Source organism: Scophthalmus maximus, chromosome 3 (genome assembly GCF_022379125.1).
Source record: "Scophthalmus maximus strain ysfricsl-2021 chromosome 3, ASM2237912v1, whole genome shotgun sequence".
NCBI classification, from domain to species: domain Eukaryota; kingdom Metazoa; phylum Chordata; class Actinopteri; order Pleuronectiformes; family Scophthalmidae; genus Scophthalmus; species Scophthalmus maximus.
In genome coordinates this window covers 4,420,488-4,446,366 of record NC_061517.1, presented here as the reverse complement: position 1 = coordinate 4,446,366, position 25,879 = coordinate 4,420,488, and the positions used below count along the sequence as shown (strand labels likewise).

Genomic DNA, 25,879 nt, shown 5'->3' with positions numbered 1-25,879 from the left:
GCGAGTCTTTTAATGTTTTGAGAAGATTTTATTGCGTATGAACGTGTCCAGGTTCATCGTGTGCTCTGCGTCATGTAGCACATCACAACACAGCGGGATTGTAACAACCATCATTTCACTAAACCAAGGAATTTCGTTTTAGAAGCAAGTGACATACTTAACATCAATTCATGTTTTTATATATATATATATATATATATATATATAAATTATCTTTGTCAGATGATGATTATTCACAATTTCAAATGCAAATACTGTGAAGGTTTCATCTAAAAGGCTTTTGTAACTTTCACACGATACGTATGATTCCAGTCAGACTTCACTTCACAGACATCAAGGTTCACAAGACAAGAGCTTCTACGAAATCATCTATGCGCTCGTCATACAAATTAAAACGTGACGTGACCGATCCGTCTGCGAGCGCTGTAGTTTACAGATTTCTCCTGAATGCTACTTCATGTCAGCAATCCCTAAAAACTTAAACTGTAAAAAAAAAAACTAAACAAACATGGAACCATTTAAATATAATCAAGTCAATGGACAGAACATAATTAACATGAAAAACACTGACACCATTAAACACAACACACACAAAGAAAACATACAACATACTCATTAACTCATCACAACAAAGTGCCGACATATTAGAATATAAAATAACAAAAGAATTTGGCCTAGATAAGTAAGGCGACTGTGTATAATGTATTTTTTTTAACCATTATTAGATGATTGACATGTCCATTATTAATCATTAATAATAACAACAGAGCAGCATAATAGTCAAGTTACAGTTTCTCATCAACACAAGTTTCTCAAATAAAATGAAAATTTTTGTGGGTTTTTACACGTTTCCAATCGACACGGTGCAGTGAGGAAGTATTTTTCATCTCCAAGTTTGATTCTGTTCATTTGGGAATTATGGATTTTTAAGAAAGGGCTCCAACTCCCACATTTCCCTTCAGCTCCACCAGCACACTGTTGAAACGCCTCCAGGCGTCAGTGTATTCAACGCCACACAAACTACCAAAGAAAGAATATATTTTTTTTTAAACTGACCATGATTAAAATATAAAATACATTCTGTGATTAATTTCATCCAAAACAACCAGAGGGTCAGGGTGAGCTGGACGGTAAAGGAAAGTAAAAAGTTGAGCTTGTGCTCGTCTCTAGTCTCGGTCAGGTTTTGGTTCTTTGCACGGAGTTTCTGTCTCCGTCCGTCTTCACAGGAAGGGAAACTGGTTGGGTTTTCGTTGGTAAGCAACAGTGGAGCGGTGGAACGGCTGCTCCCCCCTCTGCTCCCCCCCCTGCTGCTGCGGCGCCGGCGGCTGTTGATGGTGGTGTTGGTTGGCGTACTGTCCCGGAGCAGGCCCCCCCAGGGCTAAAGCGCCGTTCTTCTGCAGCAGCGCCAGCGAGGAGGAGGAGGAGTACGCCCCGCCCGCTCTACCGTGGCGGGACGAGCCGCCCTGCATCTGGTCCACGGCCTGGGACACGGAGGCCAGGGCGGCGGACGCCGGGTACGCGTACAGGCTGGGGGTCGCGGCGAAGAGGTAGGATGAGTGGGAGGAGGCTGGAGGAGGGTACGTGGGCTGCCGCCTCAGGGAGCTGCTGCCGCTTCCTGTCTGGTCGTGGGAGGATGACATCACGGACTGCTGTACCTGTAACAACGGAGAGCGACGAGGTGATTCCCAGTTTCTGACACAAAACAACTATATTAATCCTGAAGACAATTTGGTTTCAAGCGAAGAAAAAACAACAACACAACAGGATACCGTGACGTTTGCGAGCCTTGAGTTTAAGATATTGTTCAGCGTCATCTTGGTCTTTTGAAACCAGAGGTAACCATATTTGGAGGGGGTGTGGCCTGACAGACCTGACTGCTTTATCGTCTACTTGACTCTAAATTGGACAATAATTTACAAAATGAACATCATGTTGTATTGAAGAAGACTTAAAACTAGAGATTCAACCATAAACTCCTCAGGAAACTCTTTACTGACGTTATAAATCAAGCGGGACCTTTCTCTCATAGACTTCTATAGAAACAACCAGTGGAGTCGCCCTCTGCTGGTCATTCCAGATAATACAGGTTTCAGGCACGTAGTTTAGTAAAAGTCGAGTCGGATTCTCTGAGCAGCGCTGACAGCTATTCCTAATTCCTGTGAATCTTCCTTTACACCTTTCCTTGACCACCTGACGTTTTCCACTGAGGTCAAGGAACAGTAGATAAGAAGAGACGATAGGAGGGACGATCAGAATCCACCCCAACACTCTTCACCTTGGGAACAGACGTCAGCTCTCTCTGAAAGCCGTTACCTGACTCAGGTTGAGAGGCTGAGATCTGCTGGAAGCGGCCCGCTGATGGCGATCAGGGTTGGAATCTCCAGGTCGACCCGACTGAACAGGCGACTCCTTCTTGGACTTGCCAACGCCGCTCGTAGTTTGATCTACCGGCGACAAAACCAGAGCCAATGCCGTGAGCACTATGAAGAGTATGATGGATGCCATATTCAGCACATGAAACTGGATTTCCGCTCTCTCGGACCTGGAACAGCCGGAGCTTTGTGCGTTGTGCTCTCTCCAGGCTGGCTCTTCACAGAGGGCGTGACAACGGCCAGGGCCTTGCTGGGCTGCGGGGCGGTCTTGGGGCTGAGGGGGCTGCTGGTGGAGGAGTCCGAGTCGTGGGAGTCGTGCACCGTCACGCAGCTGATCACGTTGGTCCTCTGGCTCGTCGCAGAGCTGCAGGCGAGAGGGACGAGAGCAGGGTGAAATCAGCGCGTCGGCAAATTGAAACCTCTGGATTGTCCCTCGAATGATAAAGAGAGCTCACCACGCGGCCGGGAACTTCCTGTCGTCCTCGTCCTCCGAGTCGCTGTGGATGGTGATGATGCTGACGGCGGGACTCGGCGTGTCGGAGATGACGATGGGCTGAGACTGGTCCCCGGCCAAGGTGGACGTGTTGTGGACGACGGTGGCGGACGACACGGCCCTGAGGGGAAACAAGACGACCTGTCACCGCCACGTTCACGACACAAACTCTCGGTGAATACTTTGGGTGATACGTTGGGACTTCTGGAGACCAAGGTCACTACAGGTCATGGTTCTGGTGTTGTCGTGTGTGTGATGTCAGCGTCTCACAGCTGGACCCGATACCTGGCTCTGCTCTCGGCGTGTCGAGCCTTCGGCCTCTTGCCCTGTTGGGCTCTCGGGTGAGTCGCCCCAGAGCTGTGGTTCTGGGAGGCGGCGTGACGACCAGCGCCAGGGTCCTGCTGGCTGCCACCGTCGTACTGGCTGCCATGACGACCCCTTTAGGAAAAAAAAGAGCAAATATAACTTGCTTGCTCTGATCATTTACCAATCGTCTCATTACATTTAATGAGGCTACATCCATTTTTTAGGTCATGTATTGAAGTGTAATCTCCATCCTCACTAACACCTGAAAACTCATATCGAATAACTATTCAAATAGGCCGTTTTCAAACTTCTCCGTTGTAGGCGCACGAAAGAAACTCCGATAACTGGCGTTATGAGTCAAGTGAGAAGTCATTCTGTCATCAACTTCTATAGAAACGACGAGTGGAGTGGCCCTCTGCTGGTCGTTCCAGAGAACTCAGGTTTCAGACACTATGTTGGCTTCAATTTACAGACCCTGTGACTACGTCCTTCTTTTTAAATTCAGTTTATGGACGGACATCATGACGGCGCCCAAAAGCAAACCTTGATCGCCCCCTGGGGGCTGGTTCCATGTTAGCAGACTTGAAATAAATGTGTTCCAAAGATGGTTTCTGTCATTTGAGGTAGTTCTTACACGTACTGTATCACAATGATGTATGCTCAAGTGTTCATGTTTCTTATAAGTTCGGATTTAATACTTTTTCTTTCATACTGCAGCACTCCCGGGAGTATCCAAACTAAAACGCAGCGTTTCCAACCTTCTCGTTTTCCTGGTTTTAGGCGCTCGAAAGCTCCTGAGTCGTTTGAACGGCGTGCGTGACCGTAGCAGCGGTGATGCGTTTTAAAAAAAAAAAAGGAAAACATAGTAATGTGGACGTAGCCTTAGGATGACCTGTAGTTTAGTCCCACTCTGACTGAACTCACCTCCAGCCTGAAGCCTGCTGACCGTCAGAGACGGGGGCTCCCATGGAGGAGTCGGCCACGACGCTCTGCCCGGGGTTATGGATGGCCACGCCCGGCATCTGCTGCCAGGTGGAGGGGATTAGTATCTGCTGTGTGCCTGCGGGCCAGCCCTGCTGTGTGAGCGTGAACACACACACACACACACACACACACACACACACACACACACACACACACACACACACACACACACACACACACACACACACACACACACACACACACACACACACACACACACACACACACACACACACACAAGTTTAAAAGATTACAATAAGCACACGTCACTTGGTCCAATTTCAGCAAGTGCAGCGTGTCGACCAAGGTGGAAAAGAAGTTGGAATCGTTTATTCCCCCGTCAGAAAATCTCACTGAAAGAAAAAGACATGCAGCCTGAAGACAAACACCAAGGTCCGTGTCTCTGTCCTCCACCGAGTCACAGAGTCACATGTCACGTCAAAAGTAAACAAGCTTGAACGAGACGGGAGACGAGGTCACCGTCCGCAGGCCGACTCCTGTGCGGAGAGATTTGTCATCGCAGAGAAGTAAAATGTGCAGCAGGGGAATTGGGAAGCAGTAAAATACCAAACCAAGCGTGCAAAGACACAAGTCCAGTGGACAGACGGGGGTAGGTGACGCGTCAACGCTGGGGCTCATTCTTATGGTGACAACTGCTGGCAGTTTTTCTTACAAAATTAGTTCCTGAAGATTTAAAAATGCAGCAGGTCGCCACAGTCCCTGAGAAACACTGAGATAATATCTGACTAGGACCTGAACAGAACTGGTAACATCAGAGAGATTATTGGACCAGTGTTCAAACACTAGAAATAAACATGTGCACAGTGAGACGTGTGAATAACAGTGAAAATCTCCTTCAATAGCTAAATTCAGGGGATCTTTATCCATAACATCTTATCTGTTATCTGTTTGATAATCAATATTTGATTTGTGGATTTTTTTTAATCCTCAAATATTGAAAACTGCCTCGGCTTCAAAGAGTTGGGCTCTATTAAATATGACACATTTCTACATTTGAGGGGAAATACTTTTTTCCTGATGACAAATATGAAATATTTGAAATAATGAAATATTATTTGTCGCTCAGAAATCGTCAGAAACAGAACTGTTGCTAAGAAAGACTCTTTCTGTCCATCAGTGGAATCTGTCTCCAATAAGAGATGTTATCTACGGAGGAGTCGTCTGTTGCTAAGGGGAACGGGGCAGGATGGGTTAAGCTAAAAAAAAAGGAAGGAGGTCCTCAACGCAGCTACGACTATGATATAAACTTTTTCTTCTTATTTTTTTGGTTATTATTAATTTACTTGGTAATGTTCTGTTCTGAAATATCCTGAACTTATGAAGGACTTTAGAGAAAGATCCACGGAGCCTGTGTAGGTTGAAAAACATTTAACGGCACATTTTAACGTTGACCATCTCGAATCATCTAATGTTATGAATTTATCAAGAGAAAAGGACAAGTACGTATGCTTCTCGTTTACTTATTTATTCTCCGTTTCATTACATTCCTGTCGATCCGATTCCCTGGTGAATTCATGTCTTATGTTATTGACAGTTTGTACACCTTTAATCCTTGTGGGAAAAAAAGTAATACATCAGAAACAGACCTGATAAAAAATATATATATAAATCATAATTAGTTGTGAGCATCTGCCAAAAAGAACTTGGAGAACCTGAAAAGGGATTTTAGCAACAATGCAAACAGCGAGCGACTCCCCTGCGGCAACAACTTCTAGATGTTTTCAAGTCTTCATGTAAACTTGTTTGTCTTCACAAAACTGAAGAGGAACCAGAAGCTGCGGGCGACACCACAAACAAACCAGACGGGCGAGTTGCACATGCGTCTCATGCTCTGCCCAAAATGTGCTGCGAGTTAAGAAAAGAAAAGAGATCTGAACCGAGGTGGCAGTTGTGGGCGCTCGCGGGTGTTTTTACCAGCACGGAGGAATTGTGATCCAGACAGCGGCAGAGGTTTCCACCCCTGCAGCCAACTGGCAGCTGGACCGAGCCTGAACGTGGCACCGCCGCCACGGAGGCGTACAGGCTGCCAAACAGCAGGGGGTCGAGGGAGGCCTGGGGGGGAGGGTGTGAGGGGGGCGGAGGGGGGAGGGGGTGAGGACACGTTTGGAACAGACACGCTTCATATCCTAGTCTGCGCGCGGGAGAAAGAGTTCTTGCATTTGTGACGACATCCGAACAAGAACACTGATATTCACAGTCATTCTGAGAGAGTCGGGTAACTGGAAGTCGTCTCCATTTTGGATCCAACTACCTGTTGGTTAAAAATCGCTGCTTTTGAGAAGCATCAAGCGCGAAGATTCTGTTAATGGAGCTTTCATCTCTCTACAATCTGTTAAATTAAAAAAAAATTGAAAAACGTGCAAAAACATTCTGGTTGGAGCTTTTCATTCTTAGCCGTCGATTGGACGGGTTCAAATAACGAATGTCACCAGCAGCAGATTGTAACACGTGTAACTGATAATGACAAAACGACAAAATGAAAGTCGCCTGTTGTCGGGTTAAGGATTCACTTCATAACAGACTGAAAAGCGGCAACAATCAAATCACAGGAAAAAGGTCAAATAAAATCTCAAACTCACGTTAATATAGTAATACTTGATGACAAGTCGTACAAAGTTCAAAACATTTCTTTGGTAAATGTAGGAAATACCAGCAAGAGGCAATGAAAATATCATACATACTTTAGTCCAGTTTTTGCAAAATGTTAATAATTGTACATCTTTGCGTCTCAAACTGTTTTTTAAATTAAATTTTAAAAAGACATTTAGAGAAGAAATGTGTCTGTAGTTGAACTCCAAACAATTCATTGACGTCTGAGTGACGACGATCAGCGGCCAAAACTAGACACATCTTTCCGGAACATTTCCTGAACTTTTCCAGAGGGGCTGTATGTGAGAACGCAAAAGTCTGCAAATGTTGCTCCAGACATTTTCCTGAAGCACTGGTTTAAAAACAATACATATATATATATACACATTTTATAATCAAACACCCTACTAATAATGTACTTCTTTACCTTCCACCACTGCTGGTGCTGATGGATTCAATGCTGATGGATCGGATACTGGATTCGGATTCAATGAAATGCGGCGGCGGGTCGTACCTGTGCCAACATTCCCGGCTGGATGTGAAGAGACTGCGACGACTGGTTCTGAGGCACTAAGGGCACAGAGTTGTCCATCCTCACGGGATAACCAGACGGCTTGTTGGACGTTTGAAGACCTAGAAGATGAGAAGAGGAAGATTATGATTACGTCAAAAATACATAACGTATTACGAACATAAGACACAGGGATTAGATTTTTTTTTAATCTTTCTTTCTTTTCTTTGAAGCAACGCCGCACGCGAATCATCTTTCACCCTCACCCTGGATGGTGGGGGGGCACACGATGAGCGTTTGCTGGAAGGGTTCGGTCTGCGCGCAGAGCTGGGCGGGTCTGGTCTGCAGCGGGACGCCCTGCTGGGTCAGGCCCGGGATGTTTATGGTGGCCTGCTGGTAGAGGCCCGGCTGGTAGTTCAGCAACGGAACGTTGCTGCTGAGGGACAGGGACTGGCCTCCTGTCGAGGCCATCTGGAGGAAACATCCAGAAAAAAACCCACTTTGTAATAATGTTGGAGATGATGAATCACAGTCCTTAAAAAAGAAAAGCCAAGGGGCATAAATTGTCAAGGAAAGAAAAAAGGCACTGCTAAACCCAATGATTGATGATGAATCTCATCTGTTCCCAACATCTATCTGCTTATATACATGAGCTGCTTTCAGACCTGCACTGAAGTCCGGACATGTTTCTGAACTTTAACCACATCTCTATGAAACGTCGCTGGGCCTTAATGTTACCTGTTGTGGACAAAACTTTGCAAACATCACAAACAATTACATTAACATACTGTTTGGACTAAAGTCTCTATTTCCAAACTTCATTTGTTGTTATGCAATTATTCAAACAAATTCTACAGTGTGCACAATTTGTCAAACTCTCCCTAGTGTGCAATTAGTTATTTGTATGAAAACTAACAGGTAAAAAAATTGTCTGACAATTTCTGCGGATCTCAGTGTTCAGTGATGCAGAACTATTAATGGTATAATTTCACTGTGAAATAAATAATTACCTTTGATTGTCCCAAAACATACATCATAAATCAATTTTATTATCGCTATATAACCTCGAGGGAAAACTGGAAACCGCTAAAGTGTCAGGCCGAGCCAAACGGCGCTGACTCGAATCTGAGGTGATGTCCTCACCTGGTTGTGCTGGTTCAGTTGGCTGCTGAAGGTGACGGTGAGGTTGGCGGCTGCGCTCGGGGCACCGTTGCTGGCGAACATGTTTTTGCCGTTCTCAAAGGCGCTGCATCTGCGTTTGCAAATGTCCATGTTCTGGAAGCAGGACTTCACACTGCAAGTTTAAAAAACAAACAAACAACGTGGACGGATTAATAAACAGACTCTAACTGCAATGCCCAAACACCAAAGCCACAACCAAAAAAAAATCTCTACAGTCGAGCAGCAGCTCAGTGCTGCCCCCTGCTGTCTTACTGAGAGCTGTGGGGGAAGTGCAGCAGGTGCGTCATGGTGACAAACGGGTGGTTCAGCGTCTTCATGGGCGTGACGCGTTTGTCCGCGTCCAGCGTCAGCATCTTCTTCAGCAGGTCGATGAACTCCCGCCGGTCCGCCTTCTCCGCCAAGATGTCCGTCCCCTCCAGGTTTGTCATGTTCACCTGCCGGGAGACAGGAAGTCTGACTTCTGAGTGACGTCGCTTATCAAATTACATCGTATGATAGAAAAAAACTTTCTGATCGTCTCTCTCGCGCTACGATTTGCAAAAATATCTTAGGAAATATCTGTGTATTCGGACCATACTTTTGTTAAACCTTGACTTTAACCTTTAACGGACCTGCTCCAAAAGACTTGGAGATCAACTCCCAAGTAATGTTCCTACAAAGTCTGGTGAAAATGCATCCATGCATTTTTGAGTTAGGTTACATAAACTGTTACTTCCTCACCTGCATCATATCGTCGAGACAGTTGAAGATGTATTTTCTCGCCTCCTTTGACTTGATCCCCATCTCGGCCTCGTGCTCTGCGGGCGTCTGTAGGAAAAAAAACAGCCACAGCAACAACAATCGGTTAAACGTAAAACCGTTTGCACGCTCAAGCAGAAAATGATGCGACTGTGATGACGGAGGCGCCTGCCTTCAGTCTCCAGAGGGGGTAGCTTGAGTCGGGGCCTCTGTTGAAAAAGCGGCAGGTCTTGGTTCCCGCGCTCAGCAGGTACTCTGCCGGAAGCCCCTGGGTCTGGGAAATGTAACGGATCTGGAAGAGAAAATGCTGAAGGTGAAAACTGAGAGACACACTTTCCTCTCATGTCTGACGCCCTGACAACGCTGCTACGACTTTAAGGACTCGACAGCCAACAGCAGTTGTCGCCGTTTCCTCCCTCCGTGCAACACGTTCACTGATGAAGTGCTAAAAGCCCTGAAGGGAAACAGTTCAACAGTTTGGCGAATGTGTTCATTTGCCTCCTTGCTGAGATTCCATGAAGAGGTCGTGGACAGCTAGCAGGGCACAGTAGCACGAAAGCTGACTATAAAAATGTCACTTGTGCCAAGTTCACTCTACTAACATAACCTTCAAAGTCGTTGAATCGCTGTGCAGTTCACGCTATATGACTTCCCGTCCTGTGATCGGGAGTCTTGCGGTCGTGAGTTCTTATTACACGACTGACTGGCGACAGACGGACACGCGCTGCACCATCTTTCACCAGCAGAACCCCCGACTACGCCGCAGTCCTGCACTCTGATTGGCTTTAGGGAACGTTTTTTCTATCTAGATATTTAGCCTGCTAGAAATCTAGTCAGAGGCAATTTGGCTCCGATCTGGGGAGGGGAACATTGGGCTTAACAAATTGTGTGGTGTGAACTAGGCATTAAGAACATATATTGTATATATATATGTATATAGCTGTTTTCAGACATGAACTCCTGAAAATGCCCAGAAAATTGGGTCCACCGATTTTTTCTTGAATTTGCCGTTCACATATGGCAGACGCGTTCACAACAACCTGCCTCAAGACGATACATCTACCTCAGAGAGCAGCATTCTTTGTTTACAGTAGAGTCCTTTTTCGGAAAAATTCAGGGAATCTGTCTGGACTTCAGTGCGTGTCTGAAAGCAGCTTATGAGAGAGCTGCAGCTGACCTGATCGTACTCGGAGGCACCAGGGTACAGGGGCCATCCCAAAAACAGCTCAGCAATGACACATCCCAAAGACCACATGTCGATGGCTTCGCAGAAAGGAAGGCCCAGGATGATCTCTGGCGCTCTGCAAGAAAATACAAATAGGCGAACGACAAAATCACAGCTCGTAATTCACAAATTCACAGATGGTTCATGGTACAGTCCAAAACGCAGGAGCTCACCTGTAGTATCGGGACTGCAGGTAGGTGGAGCAAACAGCTTTGGACACGTGGCTGGCGGAGCCAAAGTCGATGACCTTCACTCGGTACGGCTGCCTCAGGGGGTCGACCAGCATGATGTTCTCGGGCTTCAGGTCGGCGTGGATCAGCCCCAGGCTCTTCAGCTTCATCAGCGCCGTGGCGACCTGCTGCAGAATGGGCCGGATGCACTTGAGCAGCAGCGGGCTGAACTTGCTGTGCTTCAGGAAGTCGTAGAGGTTCTGCTCCAGCATCTCGAACACAAGGCACGTGTGGTTCTTGTGCTGGAAACACTCGTACGAGCGGACAAAGTTGAACTCGTCGGCGTTCTCGGTGCTCAGCCTGCTCAGGATGCTCACCTACAGGGAGGAGGGAGAGGGAGGTGCGAGTTCATAACGGAGAAAACGGCCACTGACCACATTCTTTATAGCAACCATTCGAAAAAAATATCTTCGCCAGGCTTTCAGCAGACTCGTCTTATCTCTAAAATAGTTTGGCCTGAACAGATATGTCATCAGCTTACATGTGTGTTGTCACATCTTGCTGTGGTATAGGGCTGCAACGGACGATAATTGTCATAATCGATTAATCTGTCGATTATTTTCTCGATTAATAGTTTGGTCCAAGAAATGTCATGAAATAGTGAAAAGTTTTGATTGTGTTTCCCAAAACCCCAAGATGATGATTTGTTTTGTCCACAGAGGAGCAAGGACACCAGAAAATACTCATATTCAAGAAGCTGAAATCAGAGAATTTTGACTTTTTTTCTGCATAAAAACTACTTGAACCGATTAATTGATTATCAAAATAGTTGGCGATTAATTTAGGAGTCGATTCCTTATCGATCAACTGTTGCAGCTCTACTGTAGTACACAAAACAATAAATTGAGATTTTTGCCAGTGTGTCTGTTTTTTACTAAGGCTACATACATTTCAGTTTTAAAACGGCGTTTAAAAACTCAAACGATCTCCGTCCACAAGTGTTTTTTTTAGTTCGGTATTAGAAGTAATCCCCGTCCATACTAACGAACTTAAACAATATATCACACGAGCATTCACGTACATTGAGCATGTGTAGCAAATACTACGAACTAGAACGAACTAAAAAACTAAAACATAGTAATGTGGATTTCTAATGATTATCTGTGAATCGATTCCAACCTGGTGTTTTTGCCCTTCACAACATCCTACTCACTTCTATTTGACCTTGCCGAGCGTACGACGGGTGGTTCTTCAGGATTTTAATGGCCACAATCTCGTTTGTGCCCCGCTTCCAGCATTTAGCCACCTGGCCAAAAGTGCCGCGTCCCAGGAACTCGAGCACCTCGTAGCTGTTGGACATGGAGCACAGGATCTCATGTTGGACCAGCTGGTAGTCGCCCTCGCTGTGGGAGTTGCTGCTCTTCGTGGTGGAAGTGGAATGTGCTATGGATTGAGCTGTGGTGGTTCCTCCTCCACCACCGGTGCGGTTTGAGACCACGGGGGCCGAGAGCTCCTCCAGTATCTGGACACTGTCGCTGCTGTCCACCTCCTCGCTCTTCCGCTTCAGGCTGTACTGCTTGTGGTAGAGGTCACACGGCTGCGAGGAGGACTCGGCGTCCTTGACGCGACGGCTGGAGGAGGAGGACGAGGAGGAGGAGGGAGGTCCGCGAAGGCTGCCCGTGCTGTCCGCCGCCCGCACCACCGTCTGCTCCCGGGAGCCCGCGGTCGGCGGCGGCACCTGGTTGGGGTTGTACACCGGGTTGAAGTTGGAGCCAGAGGTGGAGGGTGCAGCTCCCTGGGTGGGGCTCTGCTGGTAGTAACCATTGTCTCCCAGCTGGTTGGACACGTCCCAGGCAGGGTTCTCCACTTTGAGCCTCTTCGAACGAGAGTAGGCGCTGGAGGACACGGAGGGGGAGGAGAAGACCTGCAACTGCGACGCCATGTCTGTGGACGAGATCAGAGATCGGAAGCTAATATCAACTGGACGTCTGAAAGCTCCAGAGACAAGAAACAGGAGGAATTAAGAGTTGTCATCAACTGATGGATCATGCAGAAAAGATGTAAAACATCTACACTGTGTCAAACATTGTGAACTGCATTCCGCCGCCGTACTAATTGTTTGTTGGGTCCGTTGTTGTCAAATAGTTCATCTGACTAGACCTGACATTAAACATCTCTTTCCACCTTCCACCACTACAATTTAATTGGCAGTTGCACACGTCACTTCTACTTAACGTCTTCAGATATTTCATACAGCTCACTGGAGGGCAGCCTTAATCTAGCACACTGTTTGTGGACAGTTTCGAAACAGTATCCTCTTAATCTGTTACCATGTAAACAGATTTGTGATTGTATACAGGAATCTATAAATGTCAACTGAGATTTGCAAACATGTACATAAATGTCATGACATTTGTAAAAGATTTAAATATAATGAGGATTAATAAGCAGTTTTTCACCTCTTGATTCGAAATACTTCTCATTTATATTCACTTTTTTATTTTTTACACGTGCAAATTTTAATTAAATAATATAAACACACCTACAAATCAGTGTGCCCATTGACTAATCTCAGTTAACATTTACAGATGTGTGTTCACATGTCAGCTATTGAAATCAAACTTTATTAATATAGCACCTTTCAAACAAATCACATGATGCAATTCAAAGTGCTTCACTGGCGATTGACAAAACATGGGATGTTAAAAGTGAAATTAAAGAATCGCAAACGCAAACCAGAACAATCAATAATAAAATGAGAACAATAAAAGAATGGTAGCTAATATAATACAAAATGTAATAATAGATGTATAAATATACTGTAGATAATTAAAATATATAAAAAACGTACATATATATATAATATGATAATTAAAAAGTACATCAGCATTATCACTACTATGCCTTAACACTTTTTTGCACACATTCAGATTGAGATACCGTTTCATGACTCTACACACATTTGCCAAAAATATTACTGCCCACATACCTGTCTACCTACTACTACTTACACGTGCTTACTGCTGTTTACATTATTTAAAGCCCCAGTGTGTAATTTTTTCTATTTTTCTGGCGACATCTGGTGGTAAAGTTGCAAACCGCAACCAACTGAGCACCCGACAGGGGACACATTATGGTGGCGCACCACCGATTCCATTTCCAGTTCCGGCAGCGTCTGAAAATTTAACACGAATGCGACTTATTCCAGAACCGTTTTGTGCGACAACCGTATTCAACACGACGTTGCAAACATGGAGACTCACACGGAGGTCGGGTCCACATCATGTAACTATATTTCACTCATTCAGAGTTGACAGAAAAAAACATCCGATCTTCGTTGCAGGTGATTATACATATATGAACACATAGTTATGGACAATATGTTCAATTTCTGTGGATAGGTTCTTCAAAATATTACACACTGTAGCTTTAATTACTTTAGCTATATTCATATTTACATCATTATGCTAATTATCGCCATTTCAAGCTAATGATTTGCCACTATAAATATATATATATACGCTTACTGTAAAATATGTCCTTTATAATATTATTCATTTACTATCTTACTATTGCAGAGTAGAGATGCTTTGCGCTGTCATCAGTACTTGACACTTGACTCTTATGTGGTGCTCCTCTCTGCCCCACCGGGATTATGTTTTTGTTTTTTACGCCCCTGCGTGTCTCGGCGGTGAACCGCCGCCGGACAGTGAACGAACCGCCTCTACCCCCCCCCCCCAGGTGACTGACAGGTACCTGCGTTCGATGCCTCGTCGACGTCGCGGATGTGACACTTAAGGCCTCCTCATGATGTGTCCGGACTCTGTGCTGCTGCGGCGGCCGACCACCGGAGCCGCTCGCTGCCCGCTGGAGCTCTGACTGCAGCGGCGAGGATGGATGGACGGACGGAGGGGGGGGGGGCGGGGCAGCGGGCTGACGAAGCTAACGGCTAAAGGCTAACAGCTAGCTAGCAGCTACGAGCATCCGAGTCACATCTGATATGACTCGACGCCGCGGTCACATCGCGTGCTCGATCATGACGTCGCTCGAGATGTCAGATGTCGTCATCGTGAGCGATGACGTCGGGACAGAGCGGCTCCATCAGCACCGCGGACTCCCGGCCGCCGACGTGACGTAACTTCCTGCCCTCGCGGAACTGACGTCACAGTGACGTGACGTCAAATATCTAGGCACTGAATCGCTGCAGCGCAGTTTTTGATTCTGATTTGACTAAAAGCAACGTTGCAAACAAAAATGTGGAAGAAAATATGTCATAATAATAATTCAAAGTGAAGATTGAAAAATACTTACATATTATAATTTGAGAACAATTTGTAAAAGTATTCTTCGCAAAGTACTCATGCAAAACAAATGCAGCTTTGCATTTACTGATTATATCATAGAGGGATATTATTACTGGTGCATTAATGTGTAGGTTGTAGAGCCGGACCGGTTCATTGGTTTGACGATATGAGCATTTCACAGACAGCGGTTTATATTTACTGATATGAAAGCTTTTATCTTACCGACTAGACAATGCAGAAAAGATGTGCATTGATGTTTACATTTAACGTTTTTCTTAATTCATGTTCAATATATTTAATTGTATTTGTTGTCTTTTAATTTAAAATAAAGTTTATGGTTAAACCGTCAAATATTAAGCCTCAATTACAGTTTTTGTCATAGGGATTTTTCATAACAAAATCTAAGGAATCGTTGCCAAATTTTCTTTTGTATTATATTTCTGCCAATATATAGGCATCGATACAGAGCAAATTTGAATCACTCTTTAAACCGCAAGGCAATTTAATGAAAGCAAAGTCCCGCAATTCTGAAACTAACCCTTTTTAGTATAATTACATCCGAACATCCTTATTATCTCATTACAAATTAAAGGCAAAATCAAAAGAGATCAAACTTTTTTTTTAAATGTATAAGTTTGAACTTTGAATACATGTTTAAATCATAGGTTTAAATGACAGTCTCTATCCAGACAGAGTGAGGGAGGCAGGATGCTGACAAAGAATAATGCAAACTTTATTAGAAAATACTTGTAACTGCAATTAAAATATAGTGCATCCTCAAATATCATAAATGTTTGTCCATCGTCAGATGGACTTTAATCTGGATATTCAAATTTAAACTCAACAAAATGTTGAATTTAAATTTGAGGTGGTTTCACTCACCACTCTCATATTCCAACACAAGGAGGCGCTGTTGTCTCAGCCACACAATAGATGAAGCGCTAGGTAGTTTAATCAGACTCTTACTGCGCATGTGTAAACACAGACAATATGTTTATTTCAATCCAGCTTCAGCTCAGTTCCTGTTCGTTCAGATATATTAGCCTTTTTGCTGCTACAGCATGAACACAGTAACACAAGCCCTGCATGTCATAGTGGTACTGCAAAGTACATTCAATCAAAAATATTACAAAAGACTACACCAGCATAGTCGATGCAAAAAAAAGACAGTGAGACATTCACATATACCAAATGAATTGCTCATCAAGAGAGAGAGAACAAATCTGCGACTCCAAGATATGACACTGTTTATCGATACACCAAAGCAGAATTCAAGTTTAGGTAATGAAATATAATGGGAGTACATTGCATGCATTACACATAAAAATATATGTATGTGAAGTGTTGTTGTAATTCCTTCAATGACACTGACAGAATGCGAACGAGCAAGCGAATGATGGTTCATATAAAAAACAAAGACAAAGAGAAAGAAATAAAACAAGTGCTTGGTATTTTATCCAAAGTTTAAATCTAACATTGTAAAAAACAACAAAAGCAATGCTATATTTATATATGTTTAAAAGAGGACATTGCCAGCAAATCCTCAAATGCAAAATCCTATCAAAATAAAAGTCTGATCTGAGAACAGCACAGATATAATGCAGTTATTCTAAACACTGACTGATAACGAACACTAGCATCACTTTAAAGATTGCGACTGATGAAAAAAATAAACTGACTGGGCGGTGAATTATGAAAGTGGAATTTGATCCTTTTGAAAATACATTAACTGGATTTATTTACTGTACGTCATCTGGTTTCTCCTCAGGATCACATGCGATGTCGAACACGCTAAAACCCCCTCAGTTGTGACTAATATCTGGAAAGTGGCTCTTGCACTTTTCAAGTATGCGATGTCGTTGCCCTCTCGTCCAGGCACCGGGCTGACTACCTGAAGGAGTGTCGGAAGTGCACGCTCCTCCGTTTCAGCTTCTCTGGGTTGTGCGATGCCATGTGGGAAAATTCTCTGAAGATGTCGAGGTACGTGGCGTCACCTGACGAGGAGAACAACGGAGAGAAGAATGAGGAAAATGATGGTCCATCACCTTGAACACAGGGCCCATATTTATCAAACCCCTAAAAGTAAACTCTTATACTTAAAGTGAATGATGACACTAAAAAGCCTTTCACTTTGTCTCCTACTTACAAACTTCAGAATAGAAAATATTTATCTTTTGATTGATATATTAGATTGGTGTTAACTTAGTTATTCCACACAATTTAAAGATTGTACACAAATTAAACAAACTTAAACTTTAAAAAACTTAACATATAAGATTGTCGGCTATAATATGGCAGATGTAGAGTCAGTCTTTGTCTCTGATTGGCTATTCCTTCTCTGACCATTCTTATATCATCAATTATGTGATTATCTAGGTGCAGAACTGCAAATAATGATTATTTCCAATATTTTTTGATTCATTGTTTTGTTCATAAAATGTAAGGAAATAATAGTTCCAGCTGATCGATTGACATTTTCCAAAGATTTTCTTTCCAAAATCCTCACATTTCTGGGGCTGGGATTAGCAATCTGGTTGGGCATTTTTCCTTTTTAAAAAAAAAGGATGAACTAATTATAAAAAAAAATATTTCTGTTGATCAAACCATTTATGCAGCCCTTCTTGAGAGTTCAAAGTTACACTTTGCTGGAGTAAGTTACTGGATAAATCGGTCTTATTGCTCTCACACGTTAATATTTTTTCCTCTTCTGTTGGCACTTGAATATTATTTTAGGAAGTGTGATTTAATAAAAAATGTATTAAAAAAATGGGTGCCACATGGTTGTCTCAAGGTCTTGATTCTGGTTATCGGTCCTTGAAGAGTCCAAATATGTTTTTATATGAAAGATAAGGAGAATTACAAGCGATGAGGGGAACAGACAGCGGAAGAGCCCCCGGGTGAGAAAGGCCCTGATGAATGAAGCGGCAAAAAAAACAAAACAGGCTGAGGCACCGTGAGGCTTCATTCTTTCAACTTTTCCAGATACTGAGCCTTTTACGTTTCCCGTCGCCACGGCAACCGCTGAATCTACAGGCATAACAAAAAGCAGCTCGACTCTTTTGTGTCCCGTGAGGGCTCCCAGACTCGGCTAATTAAAAAGGGGAATGAACATTCCTGGCTTTCCCTCTGCGAGAGTGTGTGTGTGTGTGTGTGTGTGTGTGTGCGCGTTATAAAAACAGGGAGAGATCAGCGAGTTCAAACCTTAAACTAGATATGTAGCATTCTTTCCAACATGTTGCTTTAACCTCCACGGCCCCTCACGAGCAGTAGAGAAACAATAAGATGACACAATTAGTTGATTGATCGATTAATCACTTGAGTTATGTTTTTGCTGGTTCCAGTTTCTAAAAAGGGGGAGTTCGCTGCTTTATGCCGTTTATATTTCATTGTAAAGTGGAAAATACTGCATTGAGTTAGAAAGGAGTTAATTCTGTGAGTTGTAGTGAAAGAGCGAAGAGCGCTGAAAGAGAGATGAAGCAAAGAAGCAGAGGGAGAGGTCAGTGTTAAGTCACATCGTCCATTTATTTTCAGCATCATTGTAGACGACACTGGGAGGAGTTATTGAAACAAAAAACAAACATAGGTAGCAGTTAGTGTTAATACGCACACACACTGTATATTTATAAGACACACGTTCTCTTACAATAGTCAAAGAAATTGTACAGGTAACAGTCAGAGACGGAAGAAAACACAACAAAGTTAAAAATTTGCATGTAGGAAGCAAGCAAGTTAAAGTGTTAATAGTTTTTAGTTTATATACACAACAGTCAACTTGTTGGACTATACGCTGCAGACACATTGAACGGTAACGGTAATCATTCAGTGGCTCGATGTAAATGATTGGTCAGTGTTGACATCATTCGTTTACTGTAAAAAAAAAAAAATCCCAGTGAAATACTGCGCTAAATATGAAAATGCTGGATCGAGAGAGAGATGGTGTGTTTCAAAGTGCGTTGAATCTACCACCGACGAGCAACGAGGGGAAGGGGAAAATGAGGGAGTGGAACTTTCTGTCGCTGCCACATCCTTTCAAAAACATTTCAGTGCTAAAGCAATGAGTTGGCAAATATAAGTTAGGGACTGTATGTAAATTACAGAGGATGATGGAGTAAGAAATGGGGGAGGGTTGTGTATTCTTTCTGAACGATCTTTAAAATTCATCTATATTGGCAGAACTTTGTTGTGAAATCGAGGGGAGAAATAAAACTTTTTGGAGTTCAATTTGATCAAACTTTGACTCAAATACTGAAACCCTGAACAATAACAACCTGTCCCGACATTTTTTTTCTCTTTTTTTTTGCTAATTTTGCCTTTAAGATAACGTGTGAACAACACTGGTTGGTTGGTCCCAAACAAGGCCGTTCACTGATTTGGCCAACAGTCGTCTTGCCATTTGCTGTGAGCAACCAAAGGGGCGCCAAATAAAAATTAGGCATCAGACCTGACATAATTTTTCGAACATTGAAGTGGTCTTTGAACACACTTTTGGCCAAATTGCCAAACTTCCATGTTCATTGTCATCAAACTTTTCACACAAACATGAGTCCAGCCAATGGAAGACAACGGGAAAGTGGTGGTCAGTTCATTCCATGCACTGCTGTCATGATTTAGCAATATATATATATATATAATACCGATATTAACATTATCCAACAATACTAAATATTCACATACACTGGGTAAAAGAGTAAACAAAAGACACCAGGGCTTAAGAAGACCTGAGCAACAGCCAACCCATGCACTATGAACAAAGAACAAATCTAATATAGGGCAAATCATGGTACAGTATTTTACCATAAGCAAACATTTTAACTTACAAATGCTGTATATATACAGTAGTACATATTGGTGGGATTTATCAAAACTGCACTTTGTACTGCAGAATTACTCCGAGTGATTATATATCATGAAACTGTGGAGTAATGGCCCCCTTCTCATAATGAGAATATAATACTGGCGCCATGTGCGAGTGCTCAGCAAAGTAAAATCTAACAAAATATATCCAGCTTTAAAAAAATACCCTCTGTATTGTCGTCAAACTTAATACAAAAAAATACATCATTGCACTATTGCTCTGGGATTCTTGTCATCAATTAAAAGAAATAATAAGAAGCACTAAACCTAAAAGTCAAATCACCGTTGGTTAAGAAAAAGTGCATAATTTGGCTTTTAGTCAGACATAAAAGCTTCACTTGATCAATCTCTCGATCAAAACAGAGAAATGATTCTGACATCATTTACTCCCAGTCAGTTACCGCAGCTCGACAGTTTCCCCCCTTCATGGCGGTCGCAACGTAAAAAATAATCTGATAACACGTGCATCAAGGTTATTGTGGGAGAACTGGTTCCAGAAGTCTTTTCCCCCTTGTTCTGTCTTATATTTTTTTTCTTTACACGAAATTAAAAATACTTTTCTGGATAGTGTAATGATCCTTTATGTTTGTGTTATGACCACCCTATTTTTTTTCTGTACTTGTTGGACGGCTCTGAATGCTCCAATACCCAGGCTCATGAGTATTGTAGTATTTAATATTTTGTCTGCCATTGCCATGGAGAAGAAGCCAGCAGGAGGGAACACACCGTATCAAAAACACTTTGTCAAAAAGACGCTGCCAGAATTGCCAGTTGCAAGTTATTTTAAAAATAACTTTGTTTAACTTGCTCACTTTACGCTCTGTGATTGGACAGAAGGGCAGAGTTGGTCCCTGTTACGCCGCTGATGACTTTATTGGTGGTGGACTGTTTGCTTTACACTAGTGCGGCTGGATAATCTTGAAATAAAATAAGTGTGTAACTCTTCCCTGGCGGTGAACGGACTGACTGAACCTCACTACGCTCATCCACGCGGATTTTCTTTCTTTTTTGTTTGGCAAAGCCAGTCGCTCAAATCTGACATCATTTAAAAGGAGGTTAACACAGAGTTTCTTGAGTGATCCTGAGAGGGGCAGCTGACTGCTGGTGGACGAGACAGAGCTGGCGAAACGTTCAGGATATGTCTGATGTGTAGAGATGTTAGAGAAGTAAATCTGGTGGTGAAGAGAGAACATGCGGAGGAAACGAGCTTGGAATACGAAGATGTCCAACGGGTCGGTCGGTCGGTCGGTCAGACAAATGTCTCTTGGCACCGTCTGCACTGTGGTCTAACCTGACCGCAGTCGATTCTAGCACTCTGCTATGTTGAGACAGATAAACTCTTGAATGCATTTCTTATACTGCTGCTCGGTGGGACTGCTGATTGGGTATTGACCTGGCTGTCCGAACGGTCCCTCTGACTCCCGCATCTCCTCGTTCATCCGGGCCAAACGCAGCCTGCAGGACCAAAAAAAGACAAACACAAAGCAAAGAGGAGCGGAGTGTTAAAAAAACTCATCGACGCAGGAGAAGAAGAAAAAAAAACCTGTAAGGACAGTACAGTATGTAAGTGCATTAACATACAGTGTGACTATATCTGCGTTGGCTTGCTGAACAGCTATACTCAAAGGATCCTGGCCGTCCTCGTCCCCGTCGTTCTGTGTGGCTCCTCTCTTGAGGAATAGACACACCTGCCTGGAAAAACCCCCCAAAGAAAACGGAAATCAATCGCAGCAAACACACATCCAATCAGATTCTCCTGATCAAGTGTCCGTGCTCCTATTGTCCGACTGAGAAACAACTACTGTCATTCAAAGAGGCAGCTGCAGACAAAGAGTCATATTAAAAGATGATTTTCTTTACTTTTGTTTCTACTAAAGCTGCTTTCAGACATGCAGTGAAGTCCAGACTGTTTCCTGATGTTTTTCGGAGGGGTAGGATGTGGGAAAGCAAATGTGCGCAAATGTCTAATAAAATTTCCAGAAATGTCACAGTACAGGGGAAAAAAGAAAAAAAATCTGTCTCCTGTTGCTCTACACTGACGCCACAGAATGTTCCACATCCTGTTGCTGTTAACGCGTCTGACTCACCCGCGTCTCAATCACCTGCTGTGTCCGTCATGTGTGAAAGGCAAACTCGGGAAAATGCCCGGACTCCAAATTTTCCGGACATTTTCCGGAGTTCGCGTCTGAAAACATCTCGACAGCGAAGCCTCGTGTGTGGTTCGCAAATGCTGCTGTCGCCGTCTGGTGTGAGCGGTTTGCTCTCTGCCCCCTGACTCACCCCGTGTGTCCCAGATATGTGGCGTGATGCAGGGGGCACCTCCCTCTCGCGTCTCTTTGGTTGACGTCGGCGGCGTTCTGCAGCAGGAACTCGCAGGCGATCAATGAACCCTGAAATGTAACAACAGCAGTCGGCTCAGCAACAGAATACTGGTATTGATTCTGGGACTAAAAGGGTGTTTTAAAATGGATGTTCACAGATTCACAGCTGCTGACTTGTGAATCTGTTTTTGTCAGCGGGGCAATTTCTAGTCATTTTGGTGTGTTGTTTTTTGGGGGGAGAACTGATCTTTGCATTATCAATAAAAGTCGTCATCTCATATCTTTCCTTTAACATCTTGCGCAATATCTGGATGTCTGTGTGGATCTGTTGCGGGTGCATAGACAGCATATTTAGACATAATGAGTTATGAGTTGCTTTTTTAAGATTTAACAATTTGTTTCCAGATCGCATCCCTCATTCGTGCTCTCTCGTCATTAGTAACCAAAACTGCTGGCAGCTGTTTGCATATTTTGTGTTACTCACGCACACTTTTAAAATATATTGTTGGGCATATGAAATGAATTAGAAAATGTCCCTGTTCTTTGGCAGCTCTCTAGCGGAGGGACCTAACCCTCAAAACGGTTAGTGTTCTTGCATAAAGTTGGAAGAAAAGATTAAAAAAATAAAATTAAAAAAAGGTCAAAATCAAAGCAGGTTGCAACATCCTGACTTATATCTTCCTAACATTGGTTAAGGTCTAAAAATACAGGATCCTACATTACCCATGATGCATCTCAATAGCGTCTTTTATTAACACAAATAATGATCCTTCCTGTTTGACGGTTGTCTGGCGCCACTCACCCCGACCACCGCCTGTATGAGCGGCGTTTTCCCTTCGTCCTCGTCGTTGGCCGAGTTGACGTCGGCGCCGTGCGCTAGTGCCTCGGCCATGACCGGCAGGTTCCGGGCCTTCGAGGCCTTGTACAGCAGCGCTCCGGGGTGGAGGTCCCGTATGTCCTCCGGGTCGGACGTCTCGGGCTCAGCCTCCAGCTCGGCTTCGCCGCTCGAGTCCTCGGACACCTCACACTCTGAGGACGCGCGGAGGAGACAAAATTACATTCAATAACCTTCATTCTTTTGGCTGTTACAAGCAGTGTAACTTCACTCTACAACATTTTGTAAACGCATCACCATCTGTTGAACTTTCCTCTACTGGACTCACCCTCCTCTGTGACGCTGTCCACCACCGAGCCAAACACCAGGATGTCTGTGCTGCCGTCTGTGCTGCCTCCCAACCCGCTGTCACTGCTCAGGCCTGCCGGACCAGGAGACGCCAGGACATGGACACATTAGTTACCGCCGTCTCTTTTCTCTTTGTTTTAAGATGCACACACAATTCTTCTACACAAGATACCAGCATTTAATCCACACCCTGTCTGTTAAGTGTGTGAGTGTCATGCAGCAGCCTCTATAGGGGGGGGAATATTTATTGCCGGTTAAATGGGGAGTTGCTTACTTCGAGGCCCAGATCCTGTGTCAAAGTAGGAGAACAGGTTGTCCAGCTCATCGGGACAAAACAGAGAGTCTCGTCTGAACTTAGCTGCAGCTGTGGGACACACATAAATGAAAGAGTGAGCACATCAGACAAAAAAAAAAGCCTTAACTGAACTACACTTGTTGGTTCATTATTTGGCCTCGTCCCAGCTTCTGCCTCTCCTGTGTTGAAACCACAAAGGTTTTAAACACGTAACTTTGTTCTGACGATACTTTCGCAATTCTCAGACTCTTCTAATCATCTGACTAATAAATTATCTGCTGCTCTTGTTGTGAAACACAAGCAAAATATGAATATGAGTTTTGGAAAGTCTCATCAACATCCACATTCACAATGTTGCTATGGAATCAGCGAGTTACGCTGTGGACAACTACAGCAGCCCGAGAACCATTTTTTAAAATATAGCCTATATTTGTTCACATTTTGTGTCAGCTAAAGAGCTATTAGCACTTCTCCTTTTGCAACGTATCCATGGGATGTACCATCAATTATCACTGGGTTACTTTGATAATGAAGAAAACTTGAAGTAAACTGAATCTAAAATTACGTGTGTAGTGCCTGTGTGTCCCGATTTCAGAAATGATGACTCAGATAAGGAGTACGATCCTCCAGCAGGATAAACTACAATTATTAAAGGATGCAGTTGGTACGTAATTTCAGTGGTGCCTTTTTTAATCAACAACATTCTGTGTTTTTCTAAAAACTGCCTACACATGCTGTTAATGAAAGGTCCCGTACAAAGCGGAGCTAACATTAACAGCTTCAGCATAAAAACGAATCAACTGCATCAGTGGGAAGTTCCATTCTGAGCGGACACAGAGAGACAGAGGTGAGTTAGACTACTGTACCCGCGGAGAGCGTAGAAGGGGAGATGCTTCCGGCCTCCTGTCGGTATCGCCGCCGTGTTTTGGGGACGGTGGTGGCGCTGTTGTGCCGCCGACACTTCTTCACGCTCCACCGCCGCTCCGGCTTCCTCTCTCCGTTGATGAGTATCTCCGTGCAGCCCAGCTTCTTCAGGAACTTTTTCTCCACATACTTCGCCTTGATCCACGCCTCTTTTTCCTGCCTGCGAGGGGGAAAACACCACCGGACAGACTTGAGTCTTTGAATAATCAACGAGGTCGTGTTCATGGAGTTTTGCTGTACTTTATTAAATCCTACCTCGAACTGGAGGGCAACGGTTTCTTCAGACCTTGTTCTTGGTATGAACCTTCATAGATGTGGTTGATGACACTGTTTCCAAGCTCACACATCAACTACAAGGAAAGACGAGAGACGCGACTTTAACGATGTCCAAACTAAGACGCACTGACTTTTACATGAAAGGAACTCATTAGAATTGTTTTTTGGGAAATACACTGATTTCCTTTCTTGCTGAGAGATAGGTGAGAAGATCGACACCACTCATATATCTGTTCGCTGAATTTAGCTAAGCATAAAGACAGCCTCACTGTTATGCAAACTTTACCTTTAATAGTTCTGGCTCCCACGAGTCCAGTGTGAGCGAGCGAACCTTCGAACAGTGAACGCCAAGACTCCTGCAACAGAAATATATTTCATGTTTAATACATTTAATTCTATTTATATTCTGGGATCATTCAATTTGAAGGCCAGCACAAGAAAACAAACGTAGTTCATATTTCTCTATAATGAGGAAAAGAGGAAATTATGCAAATGAATCATAGACGATGGCCAGGGGGGAACCTGGGCCTGTGCCTTCTCAGTCTGAAGTGACTGTAACTAATATTACTTGTTTGACAGCAACAGAGCTCAGTAAAAACACAATACAACCACAAAGAGATAAAACGACTGGGCCTCACGAAGTGATGCAAAATGATCACAAAGAAAATAAAATAACTACAAAGAGACACAAAACAACAGCAGAGATTGAAAATTATCTCAACGAGAGAGGAAATTACTACAAAGAGACACAACATGAGTGTATGAGCGAAACACACAACGACATAAATGAGACGCCGATTCCTATAAAGAGAAATGACACATTGTTTATTGATACTTTGAGTCTGAGTGTCTTGCTTCAGTATTTGAAGGGTGTATTTCTTTTTCTTTTTTTTACTTGTCTCGGCCCAGGGGCCCATTTTCTCACAGCCCGTCCATGACTGTGGAGTTGGACCTGGTTTGAAAAGCTGCAGGAAACTACAATCACAAGAGCCGCTCCTAATGTCATGCAAATCCCTAAAGTTCCACCGGTGACGCTGTCTGGTATCCTGGCAACAGTGGCACAAGTAGAGAAAAACAAAAAAAACTGATAGTGTTTCTCTCCTTCTTGTGCCCTGCCACTCTCAGGCCAAA

The 25,879-nt window shown here is 43.7% G+C and overlaps 2 protein-coding genes across 5 annotated transcripts in view; both read right to left on the bottom strand.

Annotated features, from left to right (window-relative positions):
- Positions 1-13: 13 nt before the first annotated feature.
- On the bottom strand, positions 14-14,751 carry hipk1a (homeodomain interacting protein kinase 1a). 3 transcript variants are annotated; one of them, XM_035644395.2, is made up of 16 exons: positions 14,348-14,751; positions 11,805-12,535; positions 10,595-10,968; positions 10,374-10,497; positions 9,369-9,488; positions 9,179-9,265; positions 8,711-8,892; positions 8,420-8,570; positions 7,543-7,747; positions 7,280-7,398; positions 4,096-4,244; positions 3,151-3,303; positions 2,828-2,986; positions 2,543-2,736; positions 2,314-2,444; positions 14-1,655 (listed from the first exon to the last, which is right to left on the bottom strand). In XM_035644395.2, the coding sequence occupies exons 2-16, from the start codon at positions 12,531-12,533 to the stop codon at positions 1,221-1,223; spliced, it is 3,312 nt and encodes a 1,103-aa protein (XP_035500288.1). In that variant the 5' UTR covers positions 12,534-12,535; positions 14,348-14,751; the 3' UTR covers positions 14-1,220. The 3 variants fall into 3 exon arrangements, with proteins under 3 accessions (XP_035500288.1, XP_035500287.1, XP_035500289.1); XM_035644394.2 differs by having other exon boundaries at positions 4,096-4,247; positions 14,348-14,750; XM_035644396.2 differs by having other exon boundaries at positions 1,452-1,655; positions 2,276-2,444; positions 4,096-4,247.
- A 1,118-nt stretch (positions 14,752-15,869) lies between these two features.
- acap3a (ArfGAP with coiled-coil, ankyrin repeat and PH domains 3a) overlaps positions 15,870-25,879 on the bottom strand; it is a 62,962-nt gene continuing 52,952 nt past the window's right edge. The window contains exons 16-25 of one of the 2 annotated variants that reach the window (XM_035645548.2): positions 25,035-25,104; positions 24,728-24,822; positions 24,415-24,632; positions 23,528-23,617; positions 23,234-23,335; positions 22,873-23,099; positions 22,030-22,139; positions 21,331-21,441; positions 21,143-21,204; positions 15,870-16,889 (exon numbers count right to left, since the gene is read on the bottom strand). In XM_035645548.2, coding sequence (XP_035501441.2) covers positions 16,783-16,889; positions 21,143-21,204; positions 21,331-21,441; positions 22,030-22,139; positions 22,873-23,099; positions 23,234-23,335; positions 23,528-23,617; positions 24,415-24,632; positions 24,728-24,822; positions 25,035-25,104 — 1,192 coding nt within the window. In that variant the 3' untranslated portion in view covers positions 15,870-16,782. The remainder of the gene's footprint in view (positions 16,890-21,142; positions 21,205-21,330; positions 21,442-22,029; positions 22,140-22,872; positions 23,100-23,233; positions 23,336-23,527; positions 23,618-24,414; positions 24,633-24,727; positions 24,823-25,034; positions 25,105-25,879) is intronic. The other variant, XM_035645549.2, reaches the window with a different exon arrangement.

What these genes read in the sequence shown, in the direction of transcription:
- hipk1a (XM_035644394.2), bottom strand. Translation starts at nt 12,533, where the DNA reads ATGGCGTCGCAGTTGCAGGTCTTCTCCTCCCCCTCCGTGTCCTCCAGC. An exon ending in GTGCCTCCGAGTACGATCAG is followed by an intron (nt 9,489 to 10,373) that starts GTCAGCTGCAGC and finishes TTTCTCTTCCAG; the next exon opens with ATCCGTTACATTTCCCAGAC. An exon ending in CACTTCCCCCACAGCTCTCA is followed by an intron (nt 8,571 to 8,710) that starts GTAAGACAGCAG and finishes TTAAACTTGCAG; the next exon opens with TGTGAAGTCCTGCTTCCAGA.